The sequence below is a fragment of the Ursus arctos genome, chromosome X (genome assembly GCF_023065955.2).
Source record: "Ursus arctos isolate Adak ecotype North America chromosome X, UrsArc2.0, whole genome shotgun sequence".
Classification (NCBI taxonomy): Eukaryota; Metazoa; Chordata; class Mammalia; order Carnivora; family Ursidae; genus Ursus; species Ursus arctos.
The window spans coordinates 57,399,119-57,414,923 of NC_079873.1; the positions used below are offsets into that span (position 1 = coordinate 57,399,119).

The window sequence follows — 15,805 nt, forward strand, 5'->3', positions numbered from 1 at the left end:
CCGGAGGTCATGACCCTGAGCGGAAACCAAGAGTCGACTGCTTAACTGACTGCACCACCCAGGCGCCCCTGAGATGGCCATTTTTCATGTAAATATGGAAATTCACCTGGGGTGTTTGGAGACTTCTCGAGGTGACTCCAGGAACTGGGCTTACCAAGAAGTTGAACAAATGTCCATTTTCGTTGCTCGAAGTGATGATTTGGGGCTAGTTAGCAATAGTAGACCCCTACTTATGGAAGCTATAGCTGAGATGATTGGCAAGCGGAGCAACCCCTACAAAAAGCAGCCGCTGAGGGCTGGCATTGGTTATTGCCACAAGTTTGTAATCCAGTTTAATCCAACAAGTTCCTTGCTCTTATCGGCTGAGAAAGCGCTTGATAAAGAAGTTGAGACACCTGAACGTCGGGAAGCGTTTGATCAGTTAAAAGGCAACTGGGTAAGAGACAAGATTTCGACTATTCCTGGTTATAGTATATTCTTTGCAACTATAGAAACTTTGATGCAAGGGCATGAGGCTTTGTTAGAAAGGAGAAGAGAGGAAAAAAATGTGTCTTCCTTTTTATAGTCAGGAAACTACTATCTATACTGCTAATAACATTTCTTGAGAGGCTCCTCGGTACCTAGCACTTTCTGTACATTATCTCACGTGATCCTCAGAGCAATCCCACAAGGTCGATACGGAATAGCCAGAATGGCGTGGGCCCTGGTCAAATAGAATGGGCACCTGTGGGCAATCAGTACAGCCACACTCATGCACATCAATTGAATATTGATCATGTCCATTTTATGGGTGAGGAAACTGAGGCACAGCCAGTGGTAAGTAACTTGCCCAAGACACACAGCTGGGGAGCTGGCGATTTGAACGCAGATCAGTGGGTCCCCAAAGCGTGCTCTTGGCTGTGACCACTATGCTGTGCTGCGTAGCTTCGTAGTAGAGAGGGAAGGCGAACCACATGTCCAACCGTATTTGGGTGCCTGATAAAGCTGAAACGTTCCTTATTCAGGTTCCCTAATTAATCCCAAGCCCTGACCTGACCGGCAAAACAACACCCAGGTTAACGTTGTAGAGCTGGACGTGGTTCTTACCTAATCCAGCCTCGCTGTCAAACACAGAGACGTCATCGTGTGGAGGACATAGCACGTCCTGGAGAGATTAAGGACTTTTCCTCACTGCTTTAGGATTTTGTGGGGAGACAGGAATTTGCAGGGGAGGGGTGGTGGTTGTTAGGTCAGGAGTAGGATAGTCAGAGAGTGTCCCAGTGTGATTTCTCCCGGCTAAAGCCAGCATGGTAGGATAAAATTACCCATCGAACGCAGCAACGTTTGAAGGTTCCTAATTATAGTCTCATCCAAACAAGATAGGGAGGGAATGAGGGAAAGCATGATAGTGGGGTAGGGGGTGGTGCACTGGTGGTGAGGGGGGAATCCACATACAACATGAGGATGAGGGGCTGGAAAAGGGTCTGTTCGTGTTCTGCTGAAATCTCCTGTAGTTTCTTTCAAAATACCACAAATCTTTTCTCTCAGTTTCAGCCTGGGCTCAGAGTCAGGGCCAAAGTTCAAACAACATCAAAGTTTATTTTTTGAAATAAAGGTTTATTTCCTCATGGAATTCTTGAAGGGTTTGCCCTGCGTGTGTGTGAAGCATTGAGTCTGGGCTGAAAGGAATTTATTTTAGGACCTTGAGCCGTCTTCAGCTTACCCGCCTGTTGCCCTAGCAGGTGATTGATGGCTGTGTAAGTTTCCAGTCCACCCCTGGAGGCCCAGCTCTGGGGCATACCCCTCCCCACTCTGAAGGCTGCCTCAAGGGCAGAAGCCTGCTCTCTCCTCTCAAATCTTGAGGCACTGACCGGTCCCACTCTCTTCCAAGTAAGGCGCTGATAAGCATGAGTTTTGTCTGTATTGTTGATTGCATCCTAGGATCCCTTATGATTGAAAAGCTAAAAGCCACCGGTTTGTTTTCTTCGGGCTACTTTCTTAGGGCCCGTCTGAGGAGGTAGGTTACCTGTGTTCTTAACTGCGGAGCCAAGCATTAAAATACCAAAAAGGGTAAATGACATTAAAAAAAAAAAAGAGTCAATCTAGTATTTGCCAATTCTTGTTAGTTTCTCCTGGTGCAGACACTTAGCACCAGGAAACAAGACAATGTTAAAGTTGGGACTGAGAAGCAGCCTTTTTATCTCCCTACTGGCTGTATATATATTTTTGCATTCATAAAGAAAGCATCTGTATTGAGTCTCGTGCCAAGAGGGTATTGAGGGTGGAATGTATGTTCTTACAACTTAGATGAAACAATTGCTTGACTACAGAGGAATGTCAAGTAAAAAAATGGCATTGCTCCTTAGTTTCCAAGACGTAACTATTTGGGTAAACTTGAGAGGTAGCAACATGGGGGCACCTTTCTTGGTGCACGTCCGGAAATAAGACTGAGGGCCGTACTGGGAAACTGGGAAACTTGCATGTTTGCTCATGAATTTTCATTTTGCAGCTCTGGAGATTGCCAGCTTGGAGGAAGAGAAATGGCATATCCTATGTTACTTATTTAGGCCTTCAAACTCTAGTTTTTAAAAAAAAATTTTTTTAAGGTTTTATGTATTTATTTGAGAGAGAGAGAGAGAGAGAGAGCATGAGCAGGGGGAGGGGCAAAGGGAGAAGCAGACACCCCGCTGAGCAGGGAGCCCAATGTGGGGCTTGATCCCGGGAATCTGGGATCGTGACCTGAGCCGAAGGCAGACGCTTAACCGACTGAGCCACCCAGGCGCCCCTCAAAATCCAGTTTTTATTGAAATTCGAGGTTCTTAGCAGCAGGACAGAGGGTGGGAAGGAAAGCAGGGGTCTTGCTGGCTGTGGGTGGTCTACTTTCCCATTTCCCTCTTCCCTCTCTAGCCACTCTTTTTCCAGTCACTGCTTTGAGGCCAGACCCGTGTCCAGTTGCACAAGTGGGCCCAGCTTAGGCTCAGTTTGGAACTCTGAGCACAGTGACCGATGAACAGCTATCAGTCTGGAGTCTGGGAGTTGGTGGGTGGGTAGGAACACCCAGCATTTTCAGGTCTGACTTGTTAGGGTCCTCTCCTTTCTCCCCTTGGCACCTTCCCTCTCTCTCCTTCGGAATGTGCAGTGCCAAGGTTTATACGCAAATCAAAGCAAATGTTGAATTCACAGAGCACTTTCTGGCTCCTCAGCTCTGGGGCTGTGGGTACAAGTGGGACATAGCAGTCATGCCCTTCACATTTGCCTCTTCCCACTGCCTCCAGATGGAAAGTTCTCGAGCATCGCCTTCCCCACATCAGGCAGTGTTCTGCTCCAGAATCCACAGTGACTCTCTACGTGCTCTTTGGCCAGGTGAAATCCTTTAGTAAAGCTCTTCATATTGGGCTCTTCCTATAATCCAGCTTTATTTACTCATTCATCAACATACGTTTTCTGAGTACCTACTGTGTGCCAGTCACTGGCCTTGGCACCGGGCATACAGGATTGGGCAAGACAGACAGGGTTCCTGCCCTCATGGAGCTGACAGTCTAACGGGAGAAGACAATGATGGGTGATATGGGAGTATGGGACGGGGCCCTTCGTCTTAGCTGCTTACCTGCCTGGGACAGCGTGGCTGGAATGTGGCACTTCTAGAACCCCAGCTCTCCCTCCACAGACCTGAGCTGGGCCCCCTGGGCTCCTTCCCAGGGGCTCTCTACATCCAGATCTGCCTCTCGCTCAAGGTCTTCATTTTCCTGTTGGGAAGAGACTAGAGATAAGAAGGAAGGTGAAAACTTACATTCGCTTGACTTCTTCCACAGTACGTGCAGTCCAGCTCTGGTCCTGGGAAGGGAGGAGGGGCTCTGTTCTGAGGTGGCCCCATTGTAAGTCCTTGATGTTTCCTTGATGAAAGCCAGGGCCAGCACATTGAAGAGGCTGGAATGAACAGACTGGGCTGGGGGGGAAGGGTGTGGGGCCAATGCTGATTTGCTTGGAGTTGAGCTTGTTATTATAGAGCCCTGAAAGATTCATCAGCTTCAGGAATCAAAGTCGTGAGGTCGGCTCAGATACCAGGCCCAGCCCAGGCCTGCCACCCTCAGGCAGCGAAGCTCTGCCCACACAGTCTCTTTCAATCTGCTCATACCTCATTTCTTTTTCTCCCAAATGAAGATCAGTCTAAACAGCTCATAGGTCAAGGACAAGTATCCCTGGAGAGTCCAGCCAAGTCCCTACTTCCTGCCAGTCACTCTCTTGGCTCAGGTTTGAGTTTGCCAAATACAGACTTTTAGGTCCCCGTTCTGCAATTGGATTTAACAGCTCAGAAGAGGGGTTGTCTTTTGCCCATTTGTTTCTTTTTGTAATAGAACCCAACTTTTTTAGTATCCATGTTCCAATTTACTGAGCAGGGAACAGATATTTGCTAAGAAGGGTAATCGGATTACTCTTAACTGTTTGTAGAGCCTCATTGGACTGCTCGAGGGACAATTCTGTAAAGGAATGAACGAAAACAGGCCACACTCAGGATCATTCGTGCAGATGCACATAGCCTGTTCGAGGTATTTTACTAATAGATTATAAGGGATTATAAGGATGGGAGCATTTCTAGGAGGAGAGATGAGAGAATTACCAGAAGGAAGAAATGGAACCACACCAAAGTCAAAGTGGTTTAGAGCAAAATCAGATGGGAGCTCAGTGTGTTGAAATTAAGTGTTTGGAGTGGAAACTCCCCAAGTGCACTGGGACATACACACACTCAGGCATTCTGCTTTTCTGAGGACATCAGTCAGTGCCTCCCTCTCTTTTAACTTCTACAATAGAGAGAAATCAGGACGTGACTACAGGGTTTCCTGCAAGCATCCTTACCCCACAGCCTGTTCCACGGGCATCTCAGGAGCCCAGTGGGGCCAGAGATTAAGGTGGTCCCGGGCTCTCTTTCTCCATAAAATATGGCGCAGCGTCCCTCCATCTGAACTGAATCTGTTGTTCCAGAGAATGGGTTTCTTTTCATTCGTTCGTTCATTCATTCATTCATTCATTCATTCATTCATTCCAGAGTTTTTACAGCCATCCTGGCACTGTGAGAGTACCCAGAGGCACTGCCCTCCTGACAGTGCAGTAAGATCATTGGTTCTTTCCTTCTCGTTTCCAAGCCCCTGGGCGCTAGAAAGCTGTACTCACAGCCTAGTCCAGCCCGTGCGTGGCGCCGAGTCCATGTTTGGGAAGGGAAAGCTAGATGAATGAAATCAGACTATTCGGTGGGTCTCCACCGGTTACTTGCTGGTGTGGGCGCGGGTGCGCCTGAGTTTTTATTATTTATGGAGAAAAGTTTAAGTTAAAGAAACAAAGCAGAACACAACTTTTAACCATCAGTACCGAGACTAGAGCTCCGCAGGAGGACGCGGGCACACAGACTGTACGGAACATCACACACACACACACACACACACACACACCCCTCCTCACGCAGACATTCCTTCTTTCACGCTCCAGCTCGCTCTTTTTACTCCTACTTCCCTTTCCCTCCTCTCCCGGATCAAGCGTTAATCTGCGAATCTCTGACCGCAAAAGAAAAAAAAAAAGGTGGGTGGGGGGATCCCGAAGTAGCAGAGCAAGGGAGGAGGAGGTGGAGAAAGGCGGGGAAGAGGAGGAGGAGCCCAGCGAACCAGAGTCAGAGGGACTGGTGGCTCCGGCGAGTGTGCAGCCCCGGGGGGAGCGGCGCTCCAGGCTGGGAACCCGTCAGCCCGCCCACCCGCCTGGCGTCTTTGGCGCCCGCCCGCTCGCGGGCCCGCGCCCGGGGCCTGCTACACTCGGAGCTGGGGCCGCCGCTCAGGGGCGCTCGGACCAGGGGCGCCGCTCCGGGTGAGCCGGCTGCGCCGCCGGGCTGATTGCCCGCGTCCGCGCCCGGAATGCCGTTCTACAGGCGCACGGTGGTGCCCCAGCGCCTATGCCCGCGCAACCCGCCGCAGCCGCTCACTGAGCTCTGCGACGTGAGCCACCTGGCCGCGCTCAGCCTGCTCCGGCAGCTCGCCGACCTCTGCGGCCACTCGCTGGCTCTGCTCGAGGACCTCGAGGGGCACCTGCTGGCCCTGGGGCGCCGCACCGACAGCCTGTTCCGGCGCACTGTGCGCCTCCGCCGCCGCCTGCCCTGCCGCCTGCTCGGCCCGGAGGACGACGAGGAAGAGCTAGGTAAACCGCGCCCGGGCGGCTCCCCGCCCCGCGTCTACCCCGCCTCTGGGGGCGCCAGTGGGCTCCCGGCTCGGCGCCCACCCGTCCCCGGCCCTCCCTGCCCCTCCTCCTCCCTTCTCTCTCTTCCCCGCCGGGAGTGAGGGGATCCCGTTTCCTTGACTCCCCACCCGCCGCTCTCCCTCTGGAACTTCCTGCTCCTGGAGCCGGCCGCGCCGTCCTGAGTGACCCGGTGCCTTCGGGGCTGGGGTGCGCGACCGCTTTCTGGGGATCTGGGGGAGCGCGGCGGGAGGGGGGACCTGCGGGGTTCCCGGGAGCCACTGGGTACGGGACGGCTTCGGCGCCGTCCCCAGGCCCGAGGCGTCCCCGTCTCCGCGGCGTCGGGAACCAAATGGCCGCGCCGCTGGCGTCTTTGCTCCAGGCTAGGAGCTCGGCCGCTTCGGAAAGCGCGCCCGAGCCGCGGGCCATCTACGCGGCCGCGGGAGCTTAGCGGCGGTGCCTGCTGCATTTAAACCCGTGCAACTTCGCGCCGCGGCGTGTTCGCGGCTGGCACTCAGAGGAGTGTCGGAGCGCCCTCCCGCCTGCTTCTCCCCGCGATTTCGGGGTCGCTGCGCCAGGAGTGGCCCGAGGGGTGTGGGGGAAAGGAGAGACGGCCTCTGGCTTCGCTGACCCGTACCCCTAGGGTCTGGCTGCACAGATTTGCTTGAGAGGAACGCTTAAAGTGACTGTCATCAGTTTCATGATTCGTTAAGAGTTAGCCATGCCTGACAAAACCAGTGGTGCCCCGACTGAGGACGCAGGGTGAGAGGGTGGCAGGGCAGTGCGAGCCTTTGACCCTTACTACTTTGGACTCCGGCACCTTGAAAAGGGAATCCTTACTCCGTGGAAATGCACTGCTCCCTTAGAGTGTGGAACTTGTGCTGAAAGCAAGGGGACTGAATGTGCTGGAAATGCTGACCACAGCTGGGGCATGCCAGGTACCAGGGCCAATTGGCACCACCAGAAAAGGGAGAGAAGGAGCAATGTGACCAGAAAGTTTCAGATGGAGGCAGAAGGTGGTTACTGGCTGGCTTTTGAGCGCAAGACTCCAGCTGTTTTGGGGAAGGATCGGCTGGGCCAGCCCCTCTCCGTTGCAGGCACCACCTTGCCCCGACCCTTTCCAGTAAGACAGGAGTCAGAGGCCCTGGGACCCCTCTTGGGAGAGGTCCGGGACTTCTGAGGTAGATGGTGGAGATCACTAGTGGAGAAAAATGAACTGGGTTGTGTGTGAACAGGACGGTGGAAGACACAGATGACTGCCAGATGGAATGTAGACATGGGACCAGAAACCTCTGCGTGGCAGGGAACCAAGAAAGCTGGGGCCCTAGGTCTGGTTAGTTCTCAGTTGACAAAGAGGGTGAGAAGGTCACTGTTGATTTTTTTTTTTTTGCCGGGGTCTCACTGACTACCAGGATTAGCCTAGGAGAAATTTGATAAGTCAGCTCAGGGAGTAGTTTTCAGAATCCCCACACAGCTTACAGAGAGCCACCTACTGAGTTCAGCAGGGTAAGTTAAGGACAGAAAGGAGGCTCTGCTTTTCCAACTTGGACCTTGCCGTCCACTGAATTGGAGAGCCCTTTCCACATGAGGGAAGGCATGGCTTCACCAAGTCACCTTGGGACCTAGTCCTCTCCAGTAATCTGCTGGTTTAGAAGGAGATGGCTTTGTGCAGTGGATATCTTTTCAAGAAAGGGAGCAACTCTGAGGAGAAATTGCATTGGTTTGGTTTCTTTGCAGTTCGCAGGAGCCGGGAGAGTGGACATCTCGTGTCTTTGGTGTGTCCACTTGCCTCTGAGGACATCCATGTTTCTTCAGAGGCACTGAGGGGTCTCCTGCACAAATGGAACGCAGCTACCTTAATTTGGCGAGAAGTTCTGGCTTTCCATTTTCTGGTCTGATGCCCTACCCTAGATTCCCCTCGAGGTTCCCACTGCACACTTTTCAGGTGCTTTGATTGCGTATCACTTAAATTAGGCCTTCTCAGCAATGATCTGAGCTTAAGTGCCAAATGCAAGGAGAGTGGGGGAGCATAATCAGTGCGCCATCTGGCCACCCCCTCGTTGCTTGGGTATAAGCTTCAACAAGGTGTTCAGCAGGCTACAGACTATATTTTGACCCCAAATAAATATCAACCCCCTCTTTTTTACTTTTTACTGTTGTCAGGTCTTGTCTTTTTTTTTCTTCCCGGTGCCTTTTCTCTTAGCACTCCTACTCCTTTACTGACCATCTTGCTAGTGGTCAGCACTCCCCAGTCAGCATTTTACCCTATGTATCCTCCATCTGGCTGGATTTCCCCCAAATTCTTCCTTTAGCTATTTCTGTGACCGTGGGGGCAGGCAAGACCTGGGAAGGAGGGAGGAAGGTTTGGAAGCCACGTAACCGAAGTGAATGACACCTGACAGGCCAGCAGCTTGTAGCCTCCCTGCAGGGACAGCTTGGCCGCCACCTGCGGGAGCTATGGCAAGTCAGACTGGCCCAGAGCCCTCAGGCTTGCAGAGCCCAGACCCCGTGCTTCTGGGGGGGGGGGGGCTGGGATGCAGCAGGGAGAGGAGAGAGAGATGGAGGAGGAGAAAGTTGACGCTGAGGGAGTCCGAGGTGTTCCTCTATATAGCCAGGGGTCACAGCCCCACCATCTTCAAGGTTATAAGGGTGGGACTGGGCTGGGCTGGTTGCTTGGCAACACCTCCCCCTCCACCGAAGGCTGTTCTTTGGTAACTTGAACCCCTTTGAGACTGCCCTAGAAGCTCTTGTAACCAGCATGAGGTGGGGGATGGGGGTTGGAAGGAGGAGAGGGCTTGCTAGAGGATTGCACCAGGCTCCTGTGCTTATGGATCTGTGGCTGTTGCCACACCCTTGGCATGGCCCTGCCTACAACTGGAGTCTCTCCTCGCAACTGGCTTTGAATGGGACCTGTCTTATTGCATTCGTGTCCTGTACTCTGTGCTCTTCATCTCAGGAATGGCATGGTCAAAGCCAGAGGGAAATCGCTCCATGCCTGCTGCCATATGCTGAGTCAATCCAAGCTTTCCAATTCCTCCCTCAGAGATCTATGGAATGTTTGTAGGTGCTTAGATGATAATTACAAAAGCAATCAGGCTATTGGCCTAGGGGTATAATATCTCCTGAGCGAGGAAGGAAGTCACAAAGCGCTAGATAAATCTAGGTATGTTTAATAACACCAGGGAGCTATCGTGTTACACTAGCCTATGAACTTGCTATGGGAAAGATGCTCTGTTCCTTCTTGCAATTATTTTGGCTTGAATACAGCCAGTTGGGTCGATGGTGGAAACTCCCTCTTCATCTTTATGTAAAATTCCTGCCTCTTGGTTTTCCAGCTTTGTGGCAACTTTGGCTCCAAATCAGAAAGGACAGCTGGTTTATTTATGTTTAAATCATAATTCCAGGGTGAGGGGAGACTTGTAAATCTACATGGAGATGAGAAAAATGAAAGCTGCACCTTTACACTGCAGCCAGATTCCCATTCGATGAGGTGTCATGGACCATGAACCTGACCGTCATTGCTACTGAAGAGGGGATATGGCCTGCTTGAGACGGATGGAGCAGGGGGGGGGGGAACCTTTGGGAACTTGGAACAGGCACTTTGCCAGAGCTCACTTTGTCTCTGCCCTACCTGTCATCCCCAGAGACCCTGGGGACAATGGCCCGACAGAGTGGGGCGGGCGAGCAAGCCCATTTTCTTTTAAATACCATGAAATTCCTGGTCTGCTTCGTGGTATTTCTATGTGTTGAAAGCTTCTTCCCTGGATATTTGGACACCAAAATGTCCACTAGAATTCCCTCCACTTTAGAAACAAGAAATTTAATCTTCTCCTTTTTTTTGGACACGTGAGCAGCTAAGGTGATAAAAGCGTCAGGATGACAGAATAGTGGAGTAATCGGAGAAGATTCAAGTTATGGCTCTTGGGCTCAACTTTGACCTTTATGAAGTTGATTAGGTGTCAGGAGGAGAGCGGTGGATTTGCGTCATCTGTCCCCCTACTTCTCTGGTTTGGGTGGCGTGGGTTTATACGATGTGGCACCAAAAACTCGGTCATTAGCCATTGTGGGTGTCCTAACACTTGACTGCTGAGGTCCAGAAAAAGGAAGGGACTTGTCCAAAGGTACCCAGCTGGGTCCAAGACCGTTAGTAGCCCTAAGCACTGAAAAGCTTATAGTGTCTCCCCATACCTAATTTAAAATGAGGGCACTGGTAAACCTTCAGATAAAATGCTATTTTGGGGGGTGCCTGGGTGGCTCGGTCGGTTGAGTGCCCAACTCTTGATCTCGGTTCAGGTCTTGATCTCACGCTTGTGAGTTCGAGCCCCACATCAAGCCCCATGCCGAGCCCACGTTGGGCGTGGAGCCTACTTTAAAAAAATTAAATAAAATGTTATTTTTTGAGATGACTCAGAATTCCACATGTATGTTGAAATTAAAATGGCTTATAGATTTTTTTCATTCTCTCTTTTGTACTCCTGTTGTTGGTGGTCTAAGCACATACTTAATCTCCCCTTTGAGGAATGTGGCACCCGCTAGGTCACACAGCAGATAAATGGCAGGAAGCCTTGATCTAGCCGCCGGGCCTTTTGACATCGAAGCCAGTGCTCTGTGCTGCTAAGTTCAAAATCAGTTGTTCACTGAGAGTCGCCGCCCTGGCAGTTTTTCCAGCTGGAACTTGTCCAGGATAATGAATGACTCCCGCTACCTTTACAAACTGAGGGATGCTCTAAAGGACAGGCTCCCTATGGTTTCTGTAGTTGGGACTTGGTGGGTGAGCTGGAGGTGGAGAGGAGGAAGGAAGGTCAGCCTTGCATCTTGTAGGGAATAGATATGAGGCAACAGGCTCCCTTGTTAAACATAGTCTCCTTTGAGCTCTGAGTGGGAAATAGCTTAGAAAAAGAAGCTTCAGGTGGGAAGGGGCGGCTGGGCCAGTGACCCCGACACGGTCTTCTGAAGGTCACCTTTCCAGTAGGGTCTTTCTTCACTCATAATCCTTCTGTCGTCTTTATACTTGCTATTTTCCCTTACAGCTTTTAATCCAATTGTGGACACTCCTTGTCACACACCCACATCATGACTATTTTCTGTCATTATAGCGGAGACTGGTTGGCATTACCAAAGGCACTTTTATTAAAAACCAAGGAATGAGAAAGTAAAATTATTACCAAAAATGTATTTAGCATACACGTTTCCAAGGTATGGATTTATTATTCTTCAAAGCTTAAGAAGCTTAACAGGCTTACTAGCTTTGCTGCTCTATATACCCTTTGTGGAGGCCTCAAATCACCTTAGCGTCAGAGCATTGCCTTCTAGCCTTGCAAAGAGGACACAACTTTGTCTGGGTCCCAGCACCTTTCCCCCTCTCACCCCATGAGTGCTAAAGACTCAGAGGTAAATAAGGCCCAGTCTCTTCCTTCAAAGAGCTCCCACTGGGGCCACCTGGGTGGCTCAGTCGGTGAAGCGTCTGACTCTTGGTTTCAGCTCAGGTCAGGATCTCAGGGTTGTGAGATGGAGCCCCTTGTCGGGCTTCACGCTCAGTGTGGAGTCTACATAAGATTCTCTCACTTCCTCTGTCCCTCCTGTCCCCCCACCCCGGTCTCAAAAAAAAGAAAAGAGCTCCCACTGCAAGGGTGGGTGCCATCTCTTTCCCTACCACACCGGCACGTGCTGCCAGGGCATCAGGTCCTCTCCTTCTCCAGCTGTGGGAGAGCTGATCGCCAGAACCAGGACCCCAGTTCACACCCCCGGGGATTTTCCATTCAGTCTGGTTTGGGGTCCAAGAACGGAACTTGGACTCTTGGAACCCCCTATGGTACAAACAAAAATAAAAGCCAAACAGTGACAGACTGCCACTGTGAATTCAGCAGTGCTTTTACATGAATTCGTAGATTTAAAATTGATGGCCTATCTTTACACATAGGCGGAGTTGTGCTTGCTCAGTAGGTGGACCATGCGTGGTGGCTCTGCAGACTCACAGACTGGTGATAACTCCATGGCCCTCTAGAGTCATCTTCTCTTCAGCTGGAAGCCACTAGCCTCACTAGTGGTTCAAGCCATCAGCTCTTTCCTGCTCCCCAGAATTCCATGACTTCACTCCGATAAGCTCTCACGAAGTTTTCAAGTTAGAGTGCGCAAGATGGTAATATCTTAACGGACAATGCGACCTTAATAATGCCACAAGCAGGAGGTGTGTTAACTAGTGTTTGCACGAGGAGGCTTGCAGCAGGCTGCTCCGTGTGCGAGACAGTGTGTCTGAACATGTCTCGAGACCACTAGGCATCTGCCTTTTAACTTGGGAGCTTTGAGCAATTGTGCAGCTCTTTGTTCCTCCCTCTGTAAAGTGTGAGCTCCTCCATAGAAAGTGAGCCCCTCAAGGGCAGAGATCTTCATCTGCTTTTTAAAAAATGTATTTATTGGAGAGAGAGAGAGAGCGCACGTGTGTGCGTGGGGAGGGGCAGAGGGAGAGGGAGAGAGAAACCTTAGCAGACTCCTTGCTGAGCTCGGAGCCTGACGTGGGGCTCAATCCCACGACCCAGAGACCAGGACCTGAGCCGTAACCAAGAGTCAGATGCTCAACTGACTGTGCCACCCAGGCGCCCTGAGATCTTCATCTGGTTTTACTGCTGTCCTCCAGCCCCTGAAATAGCGCTCAGCATCTAACACTCACTTAATAAATGCCTATTAAGTTCCACTCGTCCCTTTTTCCTAGCCATCACATATTTACTTATTTTTTAAAGATTTTATTTATTTATTTGAGAGAGAGAGAACGAGTGGGGGGAGGGGCAGAGGGAGAGGGACACGCAGACTCCCCGCTGAGCAGGGAGCCCTACACGGGGATCATGACCTGAGCCACCCAGGCACCCCTAGCCATCACATATTTCTTGAGCACCTGATTCTGGTCCTGGCCCTGTGCTGGTTTTGGGGGACACACAGCCTAACTGGAATGCAGCCCTACAGTCCGGCATGGGGAACACGGAATCATCGTACTGCTGTGGTAGCAAGCCTGGGGGTCAAGGGAATTCAGAGGCGGTACACCTGACTCAGCCCGGAGGCTTGTAAAAACTTCCAGGACGATGTGATGTCTGAATTCTGAAGGGTGACCTGGAGCCGGCCAGTTGAAGAAGGAGGAGGAGGGAATTCCTGGTGTAGGAAGTAGCCAGTGCAAGGCCCAGGGTATGTGAGAGGGCCAGTGTGGGGGGGGGGACCTCACTCAAGTGATTCAGGAGGAGAGGGTGCAAGGCGCCTCTTGACTCAGGATGAGCCCTCAGTGGGGAGGTGAGGTGGGGAAGCCCTCACATCCTGTTTGCTGGCCAAGGAGCTGGATACTAGAGAGTCTTGGGAAGGTTAAAGAGAAGTTGTAATAGTAAATGCGGATTTTCTTGATCTGCGTTCAAGTTTCCACTGTCCTTAGGCAGATGAGACCTGCTTTGCACAGAGCCAGGTCCTGGGTCCCCCTAAGAAGTCCAGGCCAGGAGGGGCTCCAAGCCACAGTGAGAAAGAAAGAGGGAGAAAAAGCCAGAGACTACGTGGCCACTTCTTTTTTTGTGAGTGGGGAGCTGGGAGGTTTGACCGTATCTTTTCTTTTTTCTTTCTAAATAGCATAGATTCTTAAGACTGACCTGTGGTTCATCTAGGGGGAAAATCAGAAGAATACTTTTTTCTTTGGAAAATGGACTCAAGAGGAGATGAGGTGAAAAAAATGATTCAGCTGTTTTTATTTTGACTGAAATTTGCTTCAGAGAACAAGCGTAATTAACTGCCTGGCAATTTATAGCCAGACTCTAAGAAAGAAGATTTTGAAGATATTCAAAATAACCAAACTCATATTACCCTCCCTAACTAGCCGGCCCCGAGGGGAGTGAGTGAGGTCTCCTTTATCAACAGCTCTCGGGCTCTCCCAGCTCTTGGAGGAGGCCATGTATCACGGTTGTCAGCAATCCCTGAGCTGGCGTTGTGCACTCTTATCCCTTCTGATCCGGTAATTCCACTTCCGGGCCCGTACGCTCTCAGATATTCTGGAGAAAACATTTGAGGATGCTCCCTGCATCTGTTGGTTATTTGTATTGACTGGAAAAAAAGTGAAAATAACTTCAACATTCAACAACAGGGGCATAGTTATGTAAATTTGGACAGGTCTGGGTGATAGAATACTAGACAGCTAAGAAAACTCAGGCTTAAAACAAATATAAGAGCCATGGGGCACCTGGGTGGCGCAGTCGGTTAAGCCTTGGACTCTTGGTTTAGGTTCGGGTCGTGATCTCAGGGTCATGGGATCAAGCCCCGAGTGGGCTCTGCACTCAGTGGGGAGTGTGCTTATGATTCTCTCTCTCCCTTTCCCCTCTGCCCTTCCCCCCCAGTAGCATGCGGTCTCTCTCTCTCTCTCAAATAAATAAATGAATCTTAAAAAAACAAACAAAAAACCCCAAATGTATAGTGATAATGCTAAATGGAAAGGCCAGGCGGCATAAGGTCGCTTGTATGGTATTATCCAAAATAAAGCCCATGTTTATGGAAAAGAAACTGGAGGGGCATATGCCCTGATGTTAACAATGCTTATCTCAGGGTGGTAACGATGATAACAAAAGGAACAGTGGTTATCTTTACGAGATTATGGGAGTGGGTGTTATGTTTCTCTTATACCTTTCCACATTTTCCCAAATGTCCTAAATGAACGTGTATTATTTTTTTTAAAGATTTTATTTATTTATTTGTCAGAGAGAGAGGACACAAGCAGGGGGAGTGGCAGGCAGAGGGAGAAGCAGGCTCCCCGCTGAGCAAGGAGCCTGATGTGGGACTGGATCGCAGGGCCCTGGGATCCTGACCTGAGCCGAAGGCAGACGCTTAACCAACGGAGCCACCCAGGCGTCCCGAACATGTATTACTTTTAGTAAGTAGGAAAAAAACCCCAATGAATGACATGTTAAGGAAGAGGATCTTGGGATTTGGAATCAGCAGCTGTGGGTTTAAGTCCCACTTGCCTAGCACTTACTAGCTTACCCTGGTGTCTCTGAGCCACACTCCCTCAGCTGTAACAGGGGGTTAGTGTTAACCCAGTTCAGAGGGTTGTTGTGACGATCCAAAATAACGTAGGTAAATTGCCTGGTGCATACACCACGATCACACACATGATCGCTAAATACTAACTTACGGAGCTAACGTTCCATGAAGCTGTTTGAAATCCATGGATGGGGATACTGTCAAGAGGAAGTTATAATAAGAACGTTTCCTAGACAGCTCGGAACTGCAGCCATTCTTCCCTCTTCCAGAATATGTAAAGAACGCCTGTGTGCCCACGGAGGAGCGGCATCTAGCTTTTGAGGCTGTCAGCTCATCTCTCCCAACCCGAGGATTTTCCTTTCCTTTGACCCCTCCCTTCATTCTCCCCCACTGACATCTGTTCACTGCCTTGCCAGCCAAGGGGGAAAACATTCTTTGGAACCGAAGCCGAGGCACCACCGAGAGTCCTGGCAGCTATGAGATGTTTATTGTCACAGAATATGTGGCGCTGGCTGACCACAGGACCCGCCAGGCTGGGATGCCAGCAAAGCGTTCTGATGAAGCGGCGGAGGACGGATGCGGGCCGTGCAGCTAGGCAGCGTCCCCTGCCTTGGGC

General features: G+C 50.8%; 1 protein-coding gene across 1 annotated transcript in view; it reads left to right on the forward strand.

Moving 5' to 3' along the window:
* The first annotated feature begins 5,781 nt into the window (after nucleotides 1-5,781).
* Nucleotides 5,782-15,805, forward strand: part of NHSL2 (NHS like 2) — a 255,572-nt gene continuing 245,548 nt past the window's right edge. The window contains exon 1 of the mRNA XM_057312449.1: nucleotides 5,782-6,156. Coding sequence (XP_057168432.1) covers nucleotides 5,877-6,156 — 280 coding nt within the window. The 5' untranslated portion in view covers nucleotides 5,782-5,876. The remainder of the gene's footprint in view (nucleotides 6,157-15,805) is intronic.